At 35.7% G+C, this 17,649-nt stretch overlaps 1 protein-coding gene across 1 annotated transcript; it reads left to right on the forward strand.

Moving 5' to 3' along the window:
• Positions 1–3,838: 3,838 nt before the first annotated feature.
• Positions 3,839–5,263, forward strand: LOC103718691. The gene has a single exon (XM_039127357.1). The coding sequence runs from the start codon at positions 3,897–3,899 to the stop codon at positions 4,983–4,985; it is 1,089 nt and encodes a 362-aa protein (XP_038983285.1). The 5' UTR covers positions 3,839–3,896; the 3' UTR covers positions 4,986–5,263.
• Positions 5,264–17,649: the final 12,386 nt, after the last annotated feature.

Genomic DNA, 17,649 nt, shown 5'->3' on the forward strand with positions numbered 1-17,649 from the left:
TAAATTGGTTGCATGGTGGAGTGAGAGCAGGTATAATGGGCATCCCAAGAATTGAGACCGAATGGATATCATATAGGAGCCAACCAAAAGCATCTTGATTGAGGCCGAATCGAGGACATCCCACTAGAGACCGAATATGTGGAATGATGGTATGCTGCTAAAAAGCAAGTGGGATAGAGATATAGCATGGGGTTCAATTGATTGAGTATGACTATCGACTTGATAGTTGGTATAGGATCTATAGGCTTGATAGGTAGTATCAGTTCAGGACGTGAACTAGTGGAAGATAATCGGCATTAGTTATCACAACCACCAGAAGAGAAAGTAGATATAGGTAACGGCTATCAAAAATGTGCAGTTATTATATCTTATTATAAATATTGGATTTGTATTTTGTATGAAAGATGCTTTGACAATTAGTCCAATATATTTTTTTTATCTTAGTCTATTGTAGTTTCTACTTTGGGAGTAGGAGTGACTGAGTTTTTACTATCATAATCTAGCTTTATACCCCTACTATAGCTTAGTGTTATATCCTTCTCTAGTGTTACACCTCTTATCTACCTCCTTCAAATGGTGGTTTGATGGTGGGTAAAATTCTTGAAGATCAAGACACTTAGACTCACGCTACTCTCTATCCTTTCTTCGATCATTTCCGGCTGATCCGACGTTAGTGGCATGCCCACATGCATCAACCCTTACCATTTGGCTAGTCACCAATCTTCTTTGCACCATTAGGATGGAACTCCACCATCAAATCCCGCGGATATGTCCAGACGGGACAGAAAGAGCGCCAGTAGTACCTAAACCATAAATTTAGATGCAAATTTGCAATGAGTAAGTTATATGGATTACAAACTTGATGTTGATGTACGTCATAGGGCTAAAGTGTTTACCGTAGGTTTCCCCAAAATGCTAGCCTAATATTCCTTCAAGAAGTTGTATGCCGAGCCATTGGCCCATTCTCCATTATTAAAAAACTTAGATCTAATTCATATTTGCTTGATTTACCTGGTTATATACATATTTGTCATGTTTTTAATGCTGAGAATTTATTACCTTACAAAAGTACCTTAAAGCCTCCTGCTTTGCGACCTAGTGTTTCTGCATGTACTTTAGTTCCTAAGGCATCACATTTTTTGGAGGAGATGAGATTTGAGCAGTTTTCGATGATGAGAGTGTTCCTTCCTCTGATGGCAGCTTACATCGTTATCTTGTTCAATGAAAGGCCACCCTTCATCCGATGCTTCTTAGATTATAAAGGATGGGTTTCACCCCTTGGATCTTGAACTTCTGGAGTACTACTTGCAGTCAAACTCCTCGAACTTAAGTTCTTTTCAATTGGAGGAGTATGACAGAGAACCATCCATTAATAAGAAATCTAGAACTAAAATTTTATTTTATTTAGAAATTAAAAATTTTATTTTTATTTAGAACCAAAATTTTATGGATTCTAGAATTAGAATTTTATGTGAACTCTAGTATTTTATTTTTATGCGGACTCTTATTAGAGATTTGGGTTGTCTATATAAACCCAACTGACCTGGTTCTAACTTGGATCAAAATATTTCGAGTTGAGTTAAAGTCATGTATGACTCGGACCCAACCCCAACAACCCATTGGGTCTAAAATATGTTCAATAAATCCAACCTGTTCAACCCAACCTAATTGGCTATTGGATTGGGTTCGGGTCCAATATTAAGACCCAAACATAAAATTGGGTTCGTCAGGGTCAATCATGCCCTAGTCCAACCAGACTTATTTGCGGCCGTTTTGGCTCCAAATTTAATGATAAAGTATCCAAATCAAAGATCGACATCATTAGTCATAATCTATACCACTATAATGTACCTAGAAACAAAAAAAATGTATGTTTTCATGATTTCTAACTTATACATTATATATACACAAAAATGGATGATTTTAATTATGCTAGTATACTAAAATATATAATAAAGATTTTAAATTAAGAATCCACATTATTGATCATGATCTACATGTATTAGAACATGTATCAAATGAGAATCAATAGATTTTAATATTTAAATCAAATTAGAGGATGGTCTGACATCATTTTTTTGGTACATAATGGTCTGACATCATTTTCACTGTTCATTTTTGTACCTATTTGATGCATCGGTTAAAGAGCATCAAAGCATATGATTTTGGTTTTAGGTACTTTTAGTGCTATAAATCATGATTAGTATTAGATTTTTGATTTGGATGATAAGGAGTACATGATAAGGAAACTCAGTTGGATCAAGATGGAAGGATTCAAAAATAAAATTCAAAATTTCAAATTTTGAAATTTGATTCTATGAAGTGATTGATAAGGACATCTAGTTGGATCAAGATTTGAGAATTCGGGTTTTCTTAAGAGCTGGACTAAGATTTGAGAATTCAAAGAAACAAAATAAGCTGGATCAAGATTGGTGAATTCAAAAATCAAATTCAAGAATTCAACATTCAAATTAAAAAAATTAATATTTTGATTCTGATTCTCTAAAGTAATTAATAAGGAAGCTGGTTGGATCAAGATTTGAGAATTTATTCTCTCTAGTGAGTGATAAAGAAATCCAGCTGGAACAACATTTAAGAAAACAAATTTTAAAAATTTGAACTTTTGAATTTGAATTTATTATTCTTGGATTTGATTTTTAAATTCTTGAATCTTAATATTGCTCAATTTTCTTGCCAAAAGAGAATTTTAGGGAACTCCTAATTTCATTCATGATTTTCTTTGTGGCGTGATACATCACACTTGCATAATTAATGTGTAATTATACAAGAGAAAAATTTTTGGTAAGAGGATCAACATCACAGCATTTATTGAAAATCATGCAAAAGTTGGTAAGAGAATTAATATTACAGTTTTTATGGAAACAAACCATGATTGCAGCCTTAAAATCTGTCTTCAATCACTTGAGAGAATCAGAATTCAAATTTTGAATTTTTAACTTTGATCTTTTAATTTTCAAATTTTATCCAGCTCGATTTCCTTATCAGTTTCTCAAAAAAATCTGAGCTCTCAAATTTTGATCCAACTTGCTTCCTTATCAATCACTTTGGAGAATCATAATTCAAATTTTGAAGTTTTATATTCAAATTTTGAGTTCTTGAATTTGATTTTTGAACTCTCAAATATTTGTCCACTCTGTTTTCTTATAGCAGACACTCTCTCCTCTCAAGGGAAGCATAAATTATGAGCCCAAAGCAGCCAAGCCAAACCTACCTCTAGCTAGACTTATTTTATGTTCGAGCTGCGCTTGAGCTAGCTTATTTAATCTCAAGAGCTTAAGTTTTTCATGAGTGCCTTGTTTAAGAGATTTAGTGAGAATTTTTTTTTTTAGACCTACATTTATATAATATGGAGTAATAAACTCAGTTTATTATAATTTTATAGTAATAATACATTTACATAATCTATATTAATTTATAATAAAAAATACAAAATAATAATAATGATAATATATAATAATTAAAATAATATTATATATATATATATATAATTATTTATATATTAATATTTTGGGCTAATTCAAGGAGCTAGTTTAGCTAGTTTCTTGAGAGATCGAGCTTGCTCGCGAACAGCGTTTTCCTTGGCGGCCCTTGGCACAGGTGGCAATATTTTAAGTTTCCAACCTCCACTATCTTTACAATGGCACGCATGTCACCACCTCAGAATTCCGACGGGTTGATAGGCCCGCTTTCTAAAAGGACCAAAATACCCTCTTTGACTTCCATTTGCTAACTTAACATTCCTGCCATTAGTACACAAATTGAGATCTTTTTCGTAACTTCGTGCTGTTTTACCAACTAGCCCGTACTGCTCGGCCATGCTTCTCCTTTTCTCCTAAACTCGGCGAAAAGGAAACCGAAAGGTGAACCAGGAAGCCATGAAACCCGACCGCGAATCCAGCGGCGGCGACGGCGGTGGCCAGACGGTGGCGGAGAACTGGCTGGGCATCGCGGAGGAGCTCCTCGACTTGCGGGACCTCGTAGGTACCAAGCGGTTCGCGGAGCGCGCCCTCGAGTCCGACCCCCTCGTCGACGGCGCCGACGAGGTCCTTGCGATCGCCAACGTCCTCCTCGCCTCCCAGCGCCGCCTCAACAACCAATGTCACTGGTACGCCGTGCTCCAGCTCGACTCCTCCACCCCCGCCGGCCGCGACCCCGCCGCCGTCCGTCGCCAGTACCGCCGCCTCGCTCTCCTCCTCTGCCCCGACCGGAACCGCCACCGCGGCGCCTCAGATGCCTCTAAGCTCGTCGAGGACGCGTGGTCCGTCCTTTCCGACCCTTCAAAGAAGGCTCTTTTCGATCTCGAGCTCGACATCGCCATCGCCCATGGCGAGCCTCCTCCATCCTCGTCCGCCACCCCTACCTCCGCCTCTCCTTCGCCGCCAAGGCCCGACCCGACGTTTTGGACCGCCTGCCCCTCCTGCTGCCACGTGCACCAGTACGACCGCGCCTATGAGGGCCGCAACCTTCGGTGTCCGAAATGCCGGCAGGCCTTCCGCGCCACCGCGCTGGCGGCGCCGCCGCCCATCGTGCCTGGCACCGAGATGTACTACTGCTCCTGGGGCTTCTTCCCGCTGGGATTCCCTGGTGGGCCCAGCTTCAGCGGTGTCTCAGCTTCGGTTGGCATGCCGAGCTTCAGCTCCGAGTGGAAGCCCTTCTATCCAATGTTCCCGAGTGCTTCCCACCAATCTCAGCAGCCACCTGTTCAGAGAAATGCGCCAATGAACACTCCAGATTCACCGGCTGGTAGTTCGCTGGGGAATGCACCAGAAAAGGCGACACCTTTGACAATGAAAACACCAGAAACGGTGACTTCTTTGGGCTCAAACAGGAAGGTGGTGGCGAAAAAGTCAGTTGGGAGCAGTCTGAGAAAGAGGGCTCTGGTTTCAGAGGCTGCCAAAAGGAGTTTGGAGGGGACTGCAGCGAGGCCGGTGATTATAGATATAAATGAAGATGGTGAGAACTGAAATGGTGACTGGGTTCGAAGAGATGTCGTAAATGAATAGTTTGTGATGTGGAGCTGGGTGCTGCCGGTGACCTTTTGGCAAACCAGATGAGCTTCTCCTTCCTGAAGGGCTGAGAGGTCCAGCTTCAGATTTTGTTGTAGTTTTGATAAGACGATTCTAAATTTATGGGCTAGATGTATTTTGAACGTTTTTAAGTTATCAAGTCGGCATCGCAATCGCAAAATACAGCTTGAATGCATGCATTTTGTGATGGTGAAAGTCCCTTTTGGTTACCAGGATATGACTTGCATTTTCTTTGATGGGTTTGGATGACAAATATGGATAGAGAGTCTGGCGACCAGCAACTTTATAGCAGAAATGGACATCTTTTTATTTAAATGGGCATTCTTCCTCCCTCATGATCACCAAGAACACCAAATATCCAGTATAGTATATCTGAAATCTTTTCAGCTTAATCAGGTATGTCCTATGATTACCATGTTGTCATTAGTTATTCAGTGGATTTGGTTCAATTAGGCATTTTTGATACCAATCTTACTCTTATCTACTGTTTCTTTTGCAATGATTAAAGCAACTAGTAGTGCAGTTCACACTCTCAGTTCCTATGATTAAAGCAACTGTAACTGATAGTCATTTTTGGCAATTAAGGAGTTTATTATGGCGCATGGCTACTACTCTGCTGCATATGGCCATCAAGATTCTCTGTTTATCATTATGGGACTGGTTATAGTGTTGATTTCTTCAATTTAGTATGTGACTGCAAGAAGAGAGATTTACTTGTCTGCTAGAGTTCTGAGTTCTATATCTGCTGCATTCTTGCACCATGGACACAGTATGTTTAGTTTAGGTTCAACATAATGCCAAGTGTTTTGTTAAAACAACAGGAGAGAGATGAAAGGAAAGGAGCGAAAGGAAGGAGGATTGCTTTGTACCATGTCATGGCTCCAGTAAGCTCATTAAATTAGATGGCCTTTCTTCTCAACGAACAACTAGGCTAATAGGTTTGGCTTACCTGTATCTTTCCTAAAATGAATGCTAAACCTCCATGCAAGTGTACATTTTGGAACCATCTTCCTGTTGATGTTCACCTTGCCTGTGCTTCATGTAGGACCCAATTTGTAGGGTTTTCATTAATGAGGGGAGCCTATGATTTGTGTTGCATGACGCATGTATGTATATAAAGCTCATCTATCTTCCTAATGTCTCCCTCTTTCTCTCCTTCTCTCCCTTCCTTCCCCGTCCTTCAAGTGCTATGACTTCCCAAAATAGAAGGCGCAGAGTGAGACAAATGGTCTCTAGGTCTGTCGTCCTTGTGCTCCAATAATAAGTTTCATCCATTTGTGTATTGGATCACTTTTTTGGGGATGTAAAAGGAGCACTTGTCTGACACACAGCCAAGAATTGATTGAGAAGAGGAAAATGTCAATAATCTCCGAAAAGGAACTACAATTCCATGTTCACAAAATCTAATCATACATGCAATATCATATTAATAGAAGTCATCCACCAAAATAAGGGCCAAGTTCTCATGTTGTGGTACCAATGCTCGTATCGTATCGGTACCTGACTAATAAGGTACCATACTGATACGCACAGTACATATTATTAGTGTCAGCATATATAGCACAATTGAGATGTAAACCAAATCTTTATGGTATGGTATGGAGGAGCATACTGGTACTGGTACCTAACCGATATAGTATTATGTGCGTGGTATGGATGGCACCTATAGCACTTCAATCTGTGGCAAATAGATTCGTTTACACTTATGGTAATTAAGAGGAATGACCATTAAAAAGGATCCAGATGACTGGTTAATGCTGATTACTTGTTGATTAGTCATTGTGCTGATACTAGGAGTGGTCTTTATACTAACAGGTCCATCAAAGATACAAACAACTAAAACAAGCCAAAAGTGTACACTAAATGACGATTAATAGCATCTTTTAATGTGTCTTAATTGTCAGTGTAGGAGCAAGTGCGATCCCACTCTGTTCTACCTTGGAGATTGGTAGCAAACCCTGTGGAAAAAAGTGTTGCACTTCTTATTCTCATGTAGAGTTATAAAATTGTCCATCCTCTACTTTAGCATGGGAAGGCCACCAATCATGTTCAAGACTGTACTCATTTGGCAGGTTATTCATAGTTTTATTACTATAGTAGTCTCAACCAAGATATCACGTTGTAAACATGTATAAGCAACAAATCATAGAGAAGAGGACTAGAAGAGTGAGAAAATATCGCACAGTTACATGGTTTCTCCTTCCAAATGTACACCTTAAGCTGCATAGTTTGGCAACTATATAGCTCAGCTCTTTATTATTCTCATTTTTTGTCTACTCAAATGGCTTTTAAGAACCGACTGTTACAAGATATAGAATTTAACTGAATGGTTCTTTTAAGGAGTATGCATTCATGATTTCAAAGTCGATAATTGCACATGTAGATAAAGGCTTTCCAGTGATGTATATGATTCAAAAGGATAATTAGCATGTCCTGAGAGCCCTAAAGCACAATAACAAATAGGCATCAATTGAATGGCCAAGATGCATTAAGTGTTGTGGGACGAAAATAGTATTAAGTATATTTTTGATAGATTTTAGAAGGTTTCTACTTTTTTCTAACTTTATGGATTAGTTGGGATAAGCATGTTCTGCCATATTTTTAAGTTCAAAATGTCTAGAGTGTTGCTTTAGAACTGTTTGTGTTAACCAATTAACCATGCCAAATCGGACGATTCGAGGTATACTGAACCGGCAGTTTGAGGTATACCAATCCCGACCGGTGAATAATCAGCACTGTATGGCCATTTGATTCGATCTCCCTTTTTATATATAAAACCAACAGTCTCTTTCCCTCGAAGCTTCTCTTTGCTCTCCCTCTCTTGTTTCTTCTCTCTCCATGGTTTTTGGAGCCTCAATTGATGCAACATTGTTGCCTTTACCCTCGATCTATGCCGACGTCAATGCCGATGCAGTCATCCTTGATCAAAGCTGATGCAGTCGTCCTTGATCGAAGCCAATGCCGACACCTCTCCCTCGATACACCTCTCTCTCTCTTTTTCCCTCTCTCGCCATCTTTCTCTTTCCCCTCTACCTCTTTCTCCCCTTCATCTCTCTTGCCCCTAATTCTCCTCCTTCTAGGGTTAGGGTTTCTCCCTCACTCCCGTGCTGTTCTCTTGATCTTTTGTCTTCGGTACACCTTGGCTTGGTACGGTATGTACCGGTTCTATTCTAAATTGGTCGCCAGCCAGTACAAGGTTGGGTATAGGTTCAACTATTAACTGGACTTACATTGTTTCAGTGTTCTGGGTCTAAGAGAATCCAAATCGGTTATTGTCTTATTTTAGGAGGATCCTAAAACAACTAAGACGACTAATTTGGAGGGGATTCTCTTGAGTTCGGAATGTCTAAAAAGTTGCATTTTGAGTTTTTGGTTGAACTTTACAATCTTAGACTTTTCTTAACATATCAAAAAAATATTGAGAATGGTATTTTAAGCTTCTTGGCTGAAGCATATGTTACACATCAGAAATTGGCTCAAGATTTTGGTTGCAGGTTCTTGCAATCACCAGAATTATGCTACAATTGTCAACTCTAATTACTCTCGTGGAAAGTTCCAACTAAATCAGATGTTAGATGTAACAGCAGCCCACTCTACAGTAGTATGATTTTAGATACTAAAAGACATCCCAAATTTTTCGTTTTGGTAGTCATCAAGCACTAATTGCCTAGATGCATTCATTTCTTCATATACTTGGATGAGTAAATCCCGTTGATTTAATTGAATTAGATTTAGCCTATATTAATTGTTATCTTTATATGCTTTTATATGAGGGCTTGTATGAATTCTTATTTAGATTTTTTTCTCTTTTGCGTTAGGCAATTTAGTTTGGTATTAGGTCTATCATTATATGAAAGTTTTGTTTGGAGAACATTAGCGGCATGACCCTAATTCCTTCGGTTGCACTAGTATAATAAATCAAATTCTTCTATTAATATAAACAAAAAGTGTTACGATGCATGAGGCCCCCACCACAATGGGGTTTGAGGATGGTCAATCATATGCCCATGTATAAAAAGGCTATTTTCGTATTTTGAACCTGCGACACCTAGGTCATAATAGAACAATATTATCATTATGCCAAGAACCATCCTCTTTATTATTATGGTAATTTTTACATCTTTATTATAAATAGGAGGAGAGAGGCAGTTGGCCCTTACTTTTATAGTTGGTTCTTCCAATATGTTTTTCTCTGCTCCTCTTCTTCCTTTCCTCTTTCTTTTCTTCTGGTTTTGCTGATGATTTTTTTTTTCCTATGAATGAGGATCTCTTATACAAAGTTATGATTACTGCAACATGGTATCAGCGCGCTGATTCAAATCTTGGGTTCTTTGTCCTACGCTTTATTGTTTTCTTTCATTATCCTCATATCTAATAGCAGGAAAAGAAAGTTCCCTCTGTGCTGATCAAAAATTAGAAGCAGCCCTGATTTTTAGTTGGCTTTGTTGAAGGAATCTGGAAGAAGATTTCTGAAGGAATACACATGCAAATCTAGATCAGATCTAGAAGCCAAAGGGATTAGCTGCGATGATCTACTCTAGATCTAGACTGAAAGGAAATTCTTTTTAGATTTGATTGTGATCAGATCCAGGCCATGCTGCAGGCATATCAATTCTAGTAAAAGAAAAGGTGGTTTATCATGGTAGTTTGTGGAAATCAGATTCATATTGCAGATCTGGAATAGTCGCTTGGATTCACAGATCTGATATTTCGCTCTCTTGGTCCATTCTTGATTAGAAGGTATCTTTAATTAATGGATCGAAAGTGAGTTCTAGCTACAAAAGAGCACAAGAGTTTGGGTTTTTTTTTCGAAACCTTAATCAGACATTACACCTGTGAGATTAGATGATACAACTATCATGAATGGGCTATGGCTGCCAAACTTTTATTACCGGCCGAGGGTTTTAGTGTATGTCATAGGTGATACCAAGAAGCCCCAAAAGATTAATGATGAGGGGTACCTTAAGTGGGAAGAAGAGAACATCCAGGTAATGTCTTGGTTGCTCAACTCCATGACATCCAAAATTTACAAGTACCTAGCTAATAAGAAATTAGGCTTGATCCACTTGACCGACTCTAATGTAAGAGTTGGCTTGGAAAAGAAATAGAAGGCAAGGTCCTGTTCGACGTGGAGTAGACTCCTCTGAACTAGATGGAAAGATCTTGTTTGCTTCCCATTTCTTTTTTGCAGTGATTTTATACATTAACAAAAGCGGCTTAGGTTACCCTTCTTTCAAAATGAAGCAGTTTACCGTCATGAATGTCATTAAATGATCCAGAGCAATATGGTTTTCTTCATTTTAATCACGAACAAGCAAAAGCTTACACGAAATATAGCTAGGTCAGAAATAAAACAACACTTATACTCTGTGAAGCGGGTTAGAATACTGTATTTATATCCTGCGGAGTGTGCCAAAATACCACATTTATATCCTGCAACGAGACTAGAAGTAGAATCAATGAGCCTAATCAGAGTGCCAATGCATAACTCCCAATTTGCAGAGTTCTGTACATAGCTAGACTAAGAGTTCAAATCCAATACATGTTGAAGTGTTTTTAACCAAACAACATATATAACATAATCCAATGCATATACGATATAAGATTGGTAAACAATATAACAATAGTCCAAAAAATATTACTCCAAATTATATATCTTTTTTTCATTCAAAACACTACTTCATTAAATTCATAAATCATCTATAAATCAATTAACAATTTATTTAACGTAAAAATATTATATTAGGAAAGACAAATCATTGCTTATCTTGCACGTATAACAAGCGGACAATCCAACTAATCCTAAGGTCCTCCTTCAGAACCTAATAGTCAAAATTGCATTATTATTTTATTAAAATTTAATCATAATTAATTTAAGAATAAAAATTCTAAGTTCCGATATTCTCATAGGGCTGACTAAGTGAGAATGCCCGACATCCCGGTTAGTACGATCAAGGTGATTTCATCTAATTAAAGTTGAACTAGGATGTAAATGGTTCAAAGAAAACCGGAGGTGACCGAATCTAACACTGTCTGACAAAGGTCTAAGGTGGGGACCGGCACATTGCTTAGCGGTCATGGTCTAAGAACTCTTTCACCATAGTCGATCCACAACATGAAGGCCCTTTGCTGGATCTAAGCAATCCTAAAGAGAGTAGAGAGAGAAAGCCATGTAGAGAGAGAAATAAGATAGAAAAGATTGGGAAGAGAGAGATAAGAGAGAATAAGTTTCCCTCTCTTTAACCAAGAAAGAGGAAGGAAGAGGATAGCTGTGAGTGGTGTCTGGGTCAGAAGACCCACGGCCGGTCAACAAGCGGCCGCCAGGGCTAAAGCCAGTTAAAAACAGAGGTTCTAATCTCCTAAACTGTGAAACCAATGCATCCCGATGGTTAGAGCTCCGGCCACGGTTTCCAGCCACTATAGAGGATCAGGGATAGATCCTAGCGACAAGCATCGACGACGGAAACAACCGGAAAAACCAAAAAAAGAAGGCTATTTTTTTCGAAAACAGGAAAAAAACAGAGTATCCCCTTTTTTTGCCAAAAATCTGGCGATTACCGGCTGAAATTGGAGCTCCAAAGACCCTAGAAGAAAGAGGAAACATAGCTTGAGGAAGACCAAGTCTTTACTTGATTTTTGGCGGTGAATGGCAGCAGCAATGACGTTGGTTGCGATTGGCATTCAGAGAGAGAAACTAAGCAAATACTCCGACGGTGAGCTTCGACCGAAGCTGGATCTTCAGTGGGATGGATTTAGGGTGGGAGGAGCTCTAAATAGTGCTCAGTCGTGACTAAAATTCGTCCCCGAGTCGATTTCATCCGTCAAACTCAGGAGAAAGAAGGCTCCCATCGGGAGACATCTTTCCTCCTCACACGTGCGCAGCACATGCCCTACTTTTTTTTCCTTTCTTTTGGGCTGAAATCCTTTTCAACTGGGCCGGTCAAATAGACTAGGCCTAGTTCACTAAAAGGGCCAGGTATGACATATTGAATGGCGCATCAACCTCAATAAATTGATGAATGAAATTGCCTTTCAACCTCTTTTCTGGAATTTGCTGAAATTGCCTTTCAACCTCTTTCATAGAATTTGCCGACCATTCCTTTATCTAGCAGCTGAGGTTCTGAGTTGATTCTTAGATGCTAAATTAAATCCCCAATAATCTAGACCAACGCAAATAGTGTGGAAGGGCCTCTCTCCCTTTCCCTTAAAAAGAAATTGTTTTGGGCTTTATCTTATGAAAAAGAAAAGCTATATCTAATTTTCCTTAATACATCATGTGTGGAGATAAGAAGTAATTGATCTGATATGTGTTATTGGTGACTCTTGTCATGTTGTATCAGAAGCAATCTTATGATCTTATCTTCAGGACCATGCCTGTGAAGTCATATTTGAGGATATGATATATATAAGTAAACAAATCTTTTTATCTATACAATATAAATAAAGATAATTTTTTATCAATGCAGGTGTATAAGCCAATATCTCAAAGAGTCATCACATAATTGGCTGCATGCATTGTGGCCATTCCCTGAGAACAATTCTAGCTCTGCTCTTGATTGATAAGTTACTCATACCTTGACTTAATTTTCTCTCTTATAGTATTCTTGGTTATCCTGTTACTCGCCACGTTGTATTTTCTCTCTAATCTCAACTTTATAACATCCTTAATAGTGAGGATAAACCCACCTAATTTATTAAGATAATAAGTTTTGAAGTGGTGTTTGCATGCCCAGATTACTAGTGCCCAATACTCGGTAACTTTACCGAGTGAACGACCAATATCAGAGTAATTAACTTAATGGAATAACCTGCAAAACTTACATACATATATACCTATGCATATATGCATACCTACATATAAATATATGTGTATATATATAAAGAGAGAGAGGGAGATGGTATCTACTCTTCCCAATTCCAAAACCAATATTGGTGCATCCAAATCAGAGATCTATATTTTGTTATACCACAAAAAAATGCTCAGAAATTAAAAATAATATATACTATATACTATATACTATGTAGAGACAAATATAGACAATTTTTATTATGCTAATATCTAAAAATAATAAAGAATTTATTGAGAATGCACTTTGTTGATCATGATCCACCCACCTGTCTCAAAGTGTTTGATTTAATGGAATCACTTACAAACTCTTGACACATTCATATGTTAATACATGGATATAAATATGTATATTTATTTGTATAGAGAGCGATAGCCTTGCTCCTCTTGGGATGGAATCTACTCTTTTTGATTTCGAAATAAATAATGGGTATCCAAATCAATGATCCATACTCTTGATCATAATTTACGCTACAAAATATTTTTAGAAATAGAAAAAATCACATATTTTGCTAGTCTTTTGCCCGTCTTTAACCCATCTATTATGGATATGGATATACCGGTATCCAATCCGTGATTCAATTTTAGCCCTAAAAAAAGCCCTTATTCCATTGTTATACATCCTACCAAATACTGCCTAAAAAATTTAAGAGGAAAAGTCCTCCAAGTTATTCTATGGGATAAGTCAAATGAAATAATTGATATAACATGCAATTTTAGTCAACATGGCATCATTGAGATTTTGAATAATGTTTACTTTTTGTGAGACAAATTGATATCATGAAAATGGAAAAAGTAAGGCATGTTAAATATATTATGCGACTTATCTAAAGTGGTCTATCACTTTTATGCACGTAGCAGCTTATTTATCATAATATATAATGGTTGTTTTTAATGCTTGCCGTTATATTTGAAACAACGAAAAACTAATCTAATGAATGCCAAAAATAAATTTAATTTAAAATAAAAAAATTATTTTTAATGTATGAAAGTTGACTAATTATGTCCAGCTTATCATTAATAGGATTAATGTCAATCAACTAGGAGTGCAAAATGAATTAATTATTAGATAGAAGCATGGACTCAATACTTTGCTTGACATAGAAGTAGAGAAATATGAGGTGAATCATTAAAAAATACATAAAGTTGAACTTGTTTTTCTAATAATACAAACACTCTTCATCTATTTTCTCTATTCTCAAGCAATTTAAAGAGAAAAAAGTATTATATGGGCTATTTTATAAAGCTAATCTAATAACTTAATAAATCATTTTATAAAATATATCTGTAAATATAAATTTTGTAAATCTAATCAATATTATACCATTAAAAAATGTGACACATCCCATTCTATGTAAGTTATTTAAAGTGGTCCAATAAAAGGTATCATATGTCCCATAAATGGTCCATCTACAAATGTTGTAACCACTTGTTTATCTATTTCTAGCATATAATGACTTCTTTTCAATGTTGTCCCTCCTATTTAAATAGTAATGACAATGTATATATAATTGAAAGTGATAAAGTACTTTATCAAAGTGGTCTAGTATGGCATATCTTATAGAAGCTGTTCAAAGTGGTCTATATAGCATTGCAATATCCAACTATCTTGCAGTTCATATTGCATAGTAACTTTTTTTGCCTTCTGCCAAAATAATAATAGTAAATCATAAGGAAAAAAAAATGTAACAAATCACTTTATAACAATATTTAAATGTTATTTTTATATTCAAATTATTCTTATGCTGATAAAAAATATTAGAATACACCTCTCCTTCTCCTACTTATGTCATCTGAGGGTTTGACTTTTAAGGATGAAAAAATGGATGTTTGGGAGTATAACCATGGAAGTATAACAATGGAATAAAGCCCTTATTCTGTAATGAAATTGCTTATCAAATACTAGTAATTTTAAGAGGAAATATCTGCCAAACCACTCTGTAGGACAAATCCAATGAAATAATTAATATGGCATGCAATTTTAGTCAACAGGATATCACCGAGCTTATGAATGATATTTAACTATCACTTTTTTATGAGACTAATTGATATCATGATGGTTGAAAAGTGAAACATACATATTATATATATTAAGAGACTTGTTTAAAGTTGTCAATTGCTTTTATATATCCAACCGCCCCTCTATCTTAATATATATATTTTTTTAATATTTGTCATTATATTTGAAATAATGAAAAATTAGTTGAATGAATGCCAAAATAAAACTAAATTTAAAACAAATAAATTTTTGTTTCTTATGTCTAGCTTACATTAGGATTAATGTCGATCAATTTGGAGTGCAAAATGAATTAATTATTAGACAAAAGCATGGACTCGGCACTTTGACTGAAATAGAAGTAGAGAACTATAAGGAGGATCATTAAAAAATCTGTATATATATATATATACACACACACACCCGCACATGCTCTTCATCTACTTTCTCTATTTCTCTTGTAATTTTTTTTTAAAAAAATAGTATTAGATGGACCATTCTATAGAACAAGTTTAATAACATAATAAATCACTTTATAAAATATATTTGTAAATATTAAGTTTGTAAATTTAATCAATATTCTGTTGCTAAAAAAATGTGGCACATCACATCGTATGTCAGCTATTTAAAGTGGTCCAATAAGAGATATTTTATGTCCTATAGTTTTATGAAATGGTCGATCTATAATTGTCGTATCCACTTGTTTAGCTATGCCTAGTATGTGATGGCTCATTTTCAATGTTGTTGCTGCTATAAAAATGGTAGTGACAACATATACTTAATTCAAAGTGATAAACTACTTTATCAAAGATATTTAATTAGTTTTTAAATAGAATTAATTTCATGTTTATAAGATATATGTCACATCATATAAGTATTTTTTTTTGTAGAGAATCACATGAGTAGTTCAACACAGCATAAGTCATGAAAGTTGTTCAAAGTGGTCCATCTAACATTGTTGTATCCAACCGTCTTTCAGTTCTTATTGCATGGAAACTTTTTGACATGTCCCTGCGACCAAAATAATATTGATAACACAAAAGACACAAAAAGTACAAAATCACTTATTAAAAGTACTTAAATGTTATTTTTATAAATTAAATTATTCTCATGTTGATAAAAAATTTGAGAGTAAACCTCTTCTTCTACTTTTATCATGGGAGGGTATGGGTGAAAAAATAGATGTTTGTTAGTATAACTATACAAGTATAACAATAGAATAAAGCCCTTGTTCCATGATTATATTGCTTATCAAATAGAACCTAGTAATTTTAAGAGAGAAATATCTACCAAACCACTTTGTGGGGCAAGTCCAATGAAATAATCGATGTGACATGCAAATTTAGTCAACATGATATATTCGAGCATATGAATGATATTTAATTATTACTCTTTTATGAGACTAATTGATAATATGATGATTGAAAAGTAAACAAGCTATATATATTACGAGACTTATCTAAAGTTGTCCATCACTTTTTATGTCTAACTGCTCATCTATTTTAATATATACTTGTTGTTTCTAGTACTTGTCATTATATTTGCAATAACAAAAAAATAGTTGAATGAATGTCAAGAATAAATTAAATTTAAAATAAATAACATTTTATTTTTAATACATGAAAGTTCATTAATTATGTCTGCTTCATCAATAATAGGATTAATGCCAATCAATTAGGAGTACAAAATGAATAAATTATTACATAAAAGTATGACTCGGTGTCTTGACTAAAGTAACAATAGAGAACTATAAGATGAACCATTAAAAAAATCTATAAATGAATCTTTCTATTCTTTTTAATACACACACTCTCTATGTACTTTCTCTATTTCTCTAATTATTTTAAGAAAAAATAGTATTAGATGGAGCATTCTATAGAAAAATTCTAATAACATAATAAAACACTTTATAAAATATGAATGTAAATCTCAATTTTGTAAATCTAATGAATATTATGCTGCTAAAAAAATATGACACATCATATTCTATGTAAATTATTTAAAGTAGTCCAGTTAGAGTTATCATATGTCCCATAGTTTTATGAAATGGACCATCTACAATTGTTGTATCCACTTGTTTAGCTATTCCCAGTATATAACGACTTCTTTTCAATGTTGTTGTTACCATTGAAACGGTAACGACAACATAGAAAAAAATTAAGTGATAAGCCACTTTATTAAAGATATTTAAATTATTTGTAAATATAATTAGTATCATGTTGATATAATATATGTGATATCATATAAGTGTTTTTTTTTTGTTGTAGAGAATCATATGGTTGGTTCTTTAGGATATATCTCATAGACGTTGTATCCATCTGTCCTTTCAAAATGGCTCTTTAGGATACATCAAGGTTTTCATTGCCAGTGCGATGCTTTCGTTGGTATCCAACTGGTATTGGTTCACGAGAGTCCAATTCTTGGTACTGGTGCTTGGTAAAGGGGGGATATCAAGTATCGATTCCCAATCAGCAAGAGTCAGGGGTATGGACCGGTTCTGAAAACCATATGTGAGCCGTTTTGTTGTTTCCCACCTTTAAAGGGCAAATTCATGGCAAAAAGAAGTTGAAGAAGTTGAATCTGGTTTGGACTCCCTAAGGCTGCCATGGTTTAGAAGTTGGGGGGCTCGAGTTGGAGCTCGACTCAAAAATTTGTGGAGACTAGAGAAAATTAGAGAGTGAGAGCTGAGGAACACATAAAAGATAAAACGTAATAAATCATTTATTTATATATTACTTTTATAAATCTAATTATTATAA

Source organism: Phoenix dactylifera, chromosome 6, assembly GCF_009389715.1.
Source record: "Phoenix dactylifera cultivar Barhee BC4 chromosome 6, palm_55x_up_171113_PBpolish2nd_filt_p, whole genome shotgun sequence".
Lineage (NCBI taxonomy): Eukaryota > Viridiplantae > Streptophyta > Magnoliopsida > Arecales > Arecaceae > Phoenix > Phoenix dactylifera.

Coding starts and splice junctions, on each gene's coding strand:
- LOC103718691 (XM_039127357.1), top strand. CDS start 3,897: ATGAAACCCGACCGCGAATCCAGCGGCGGCGACGGCGGTGGCCAGACG.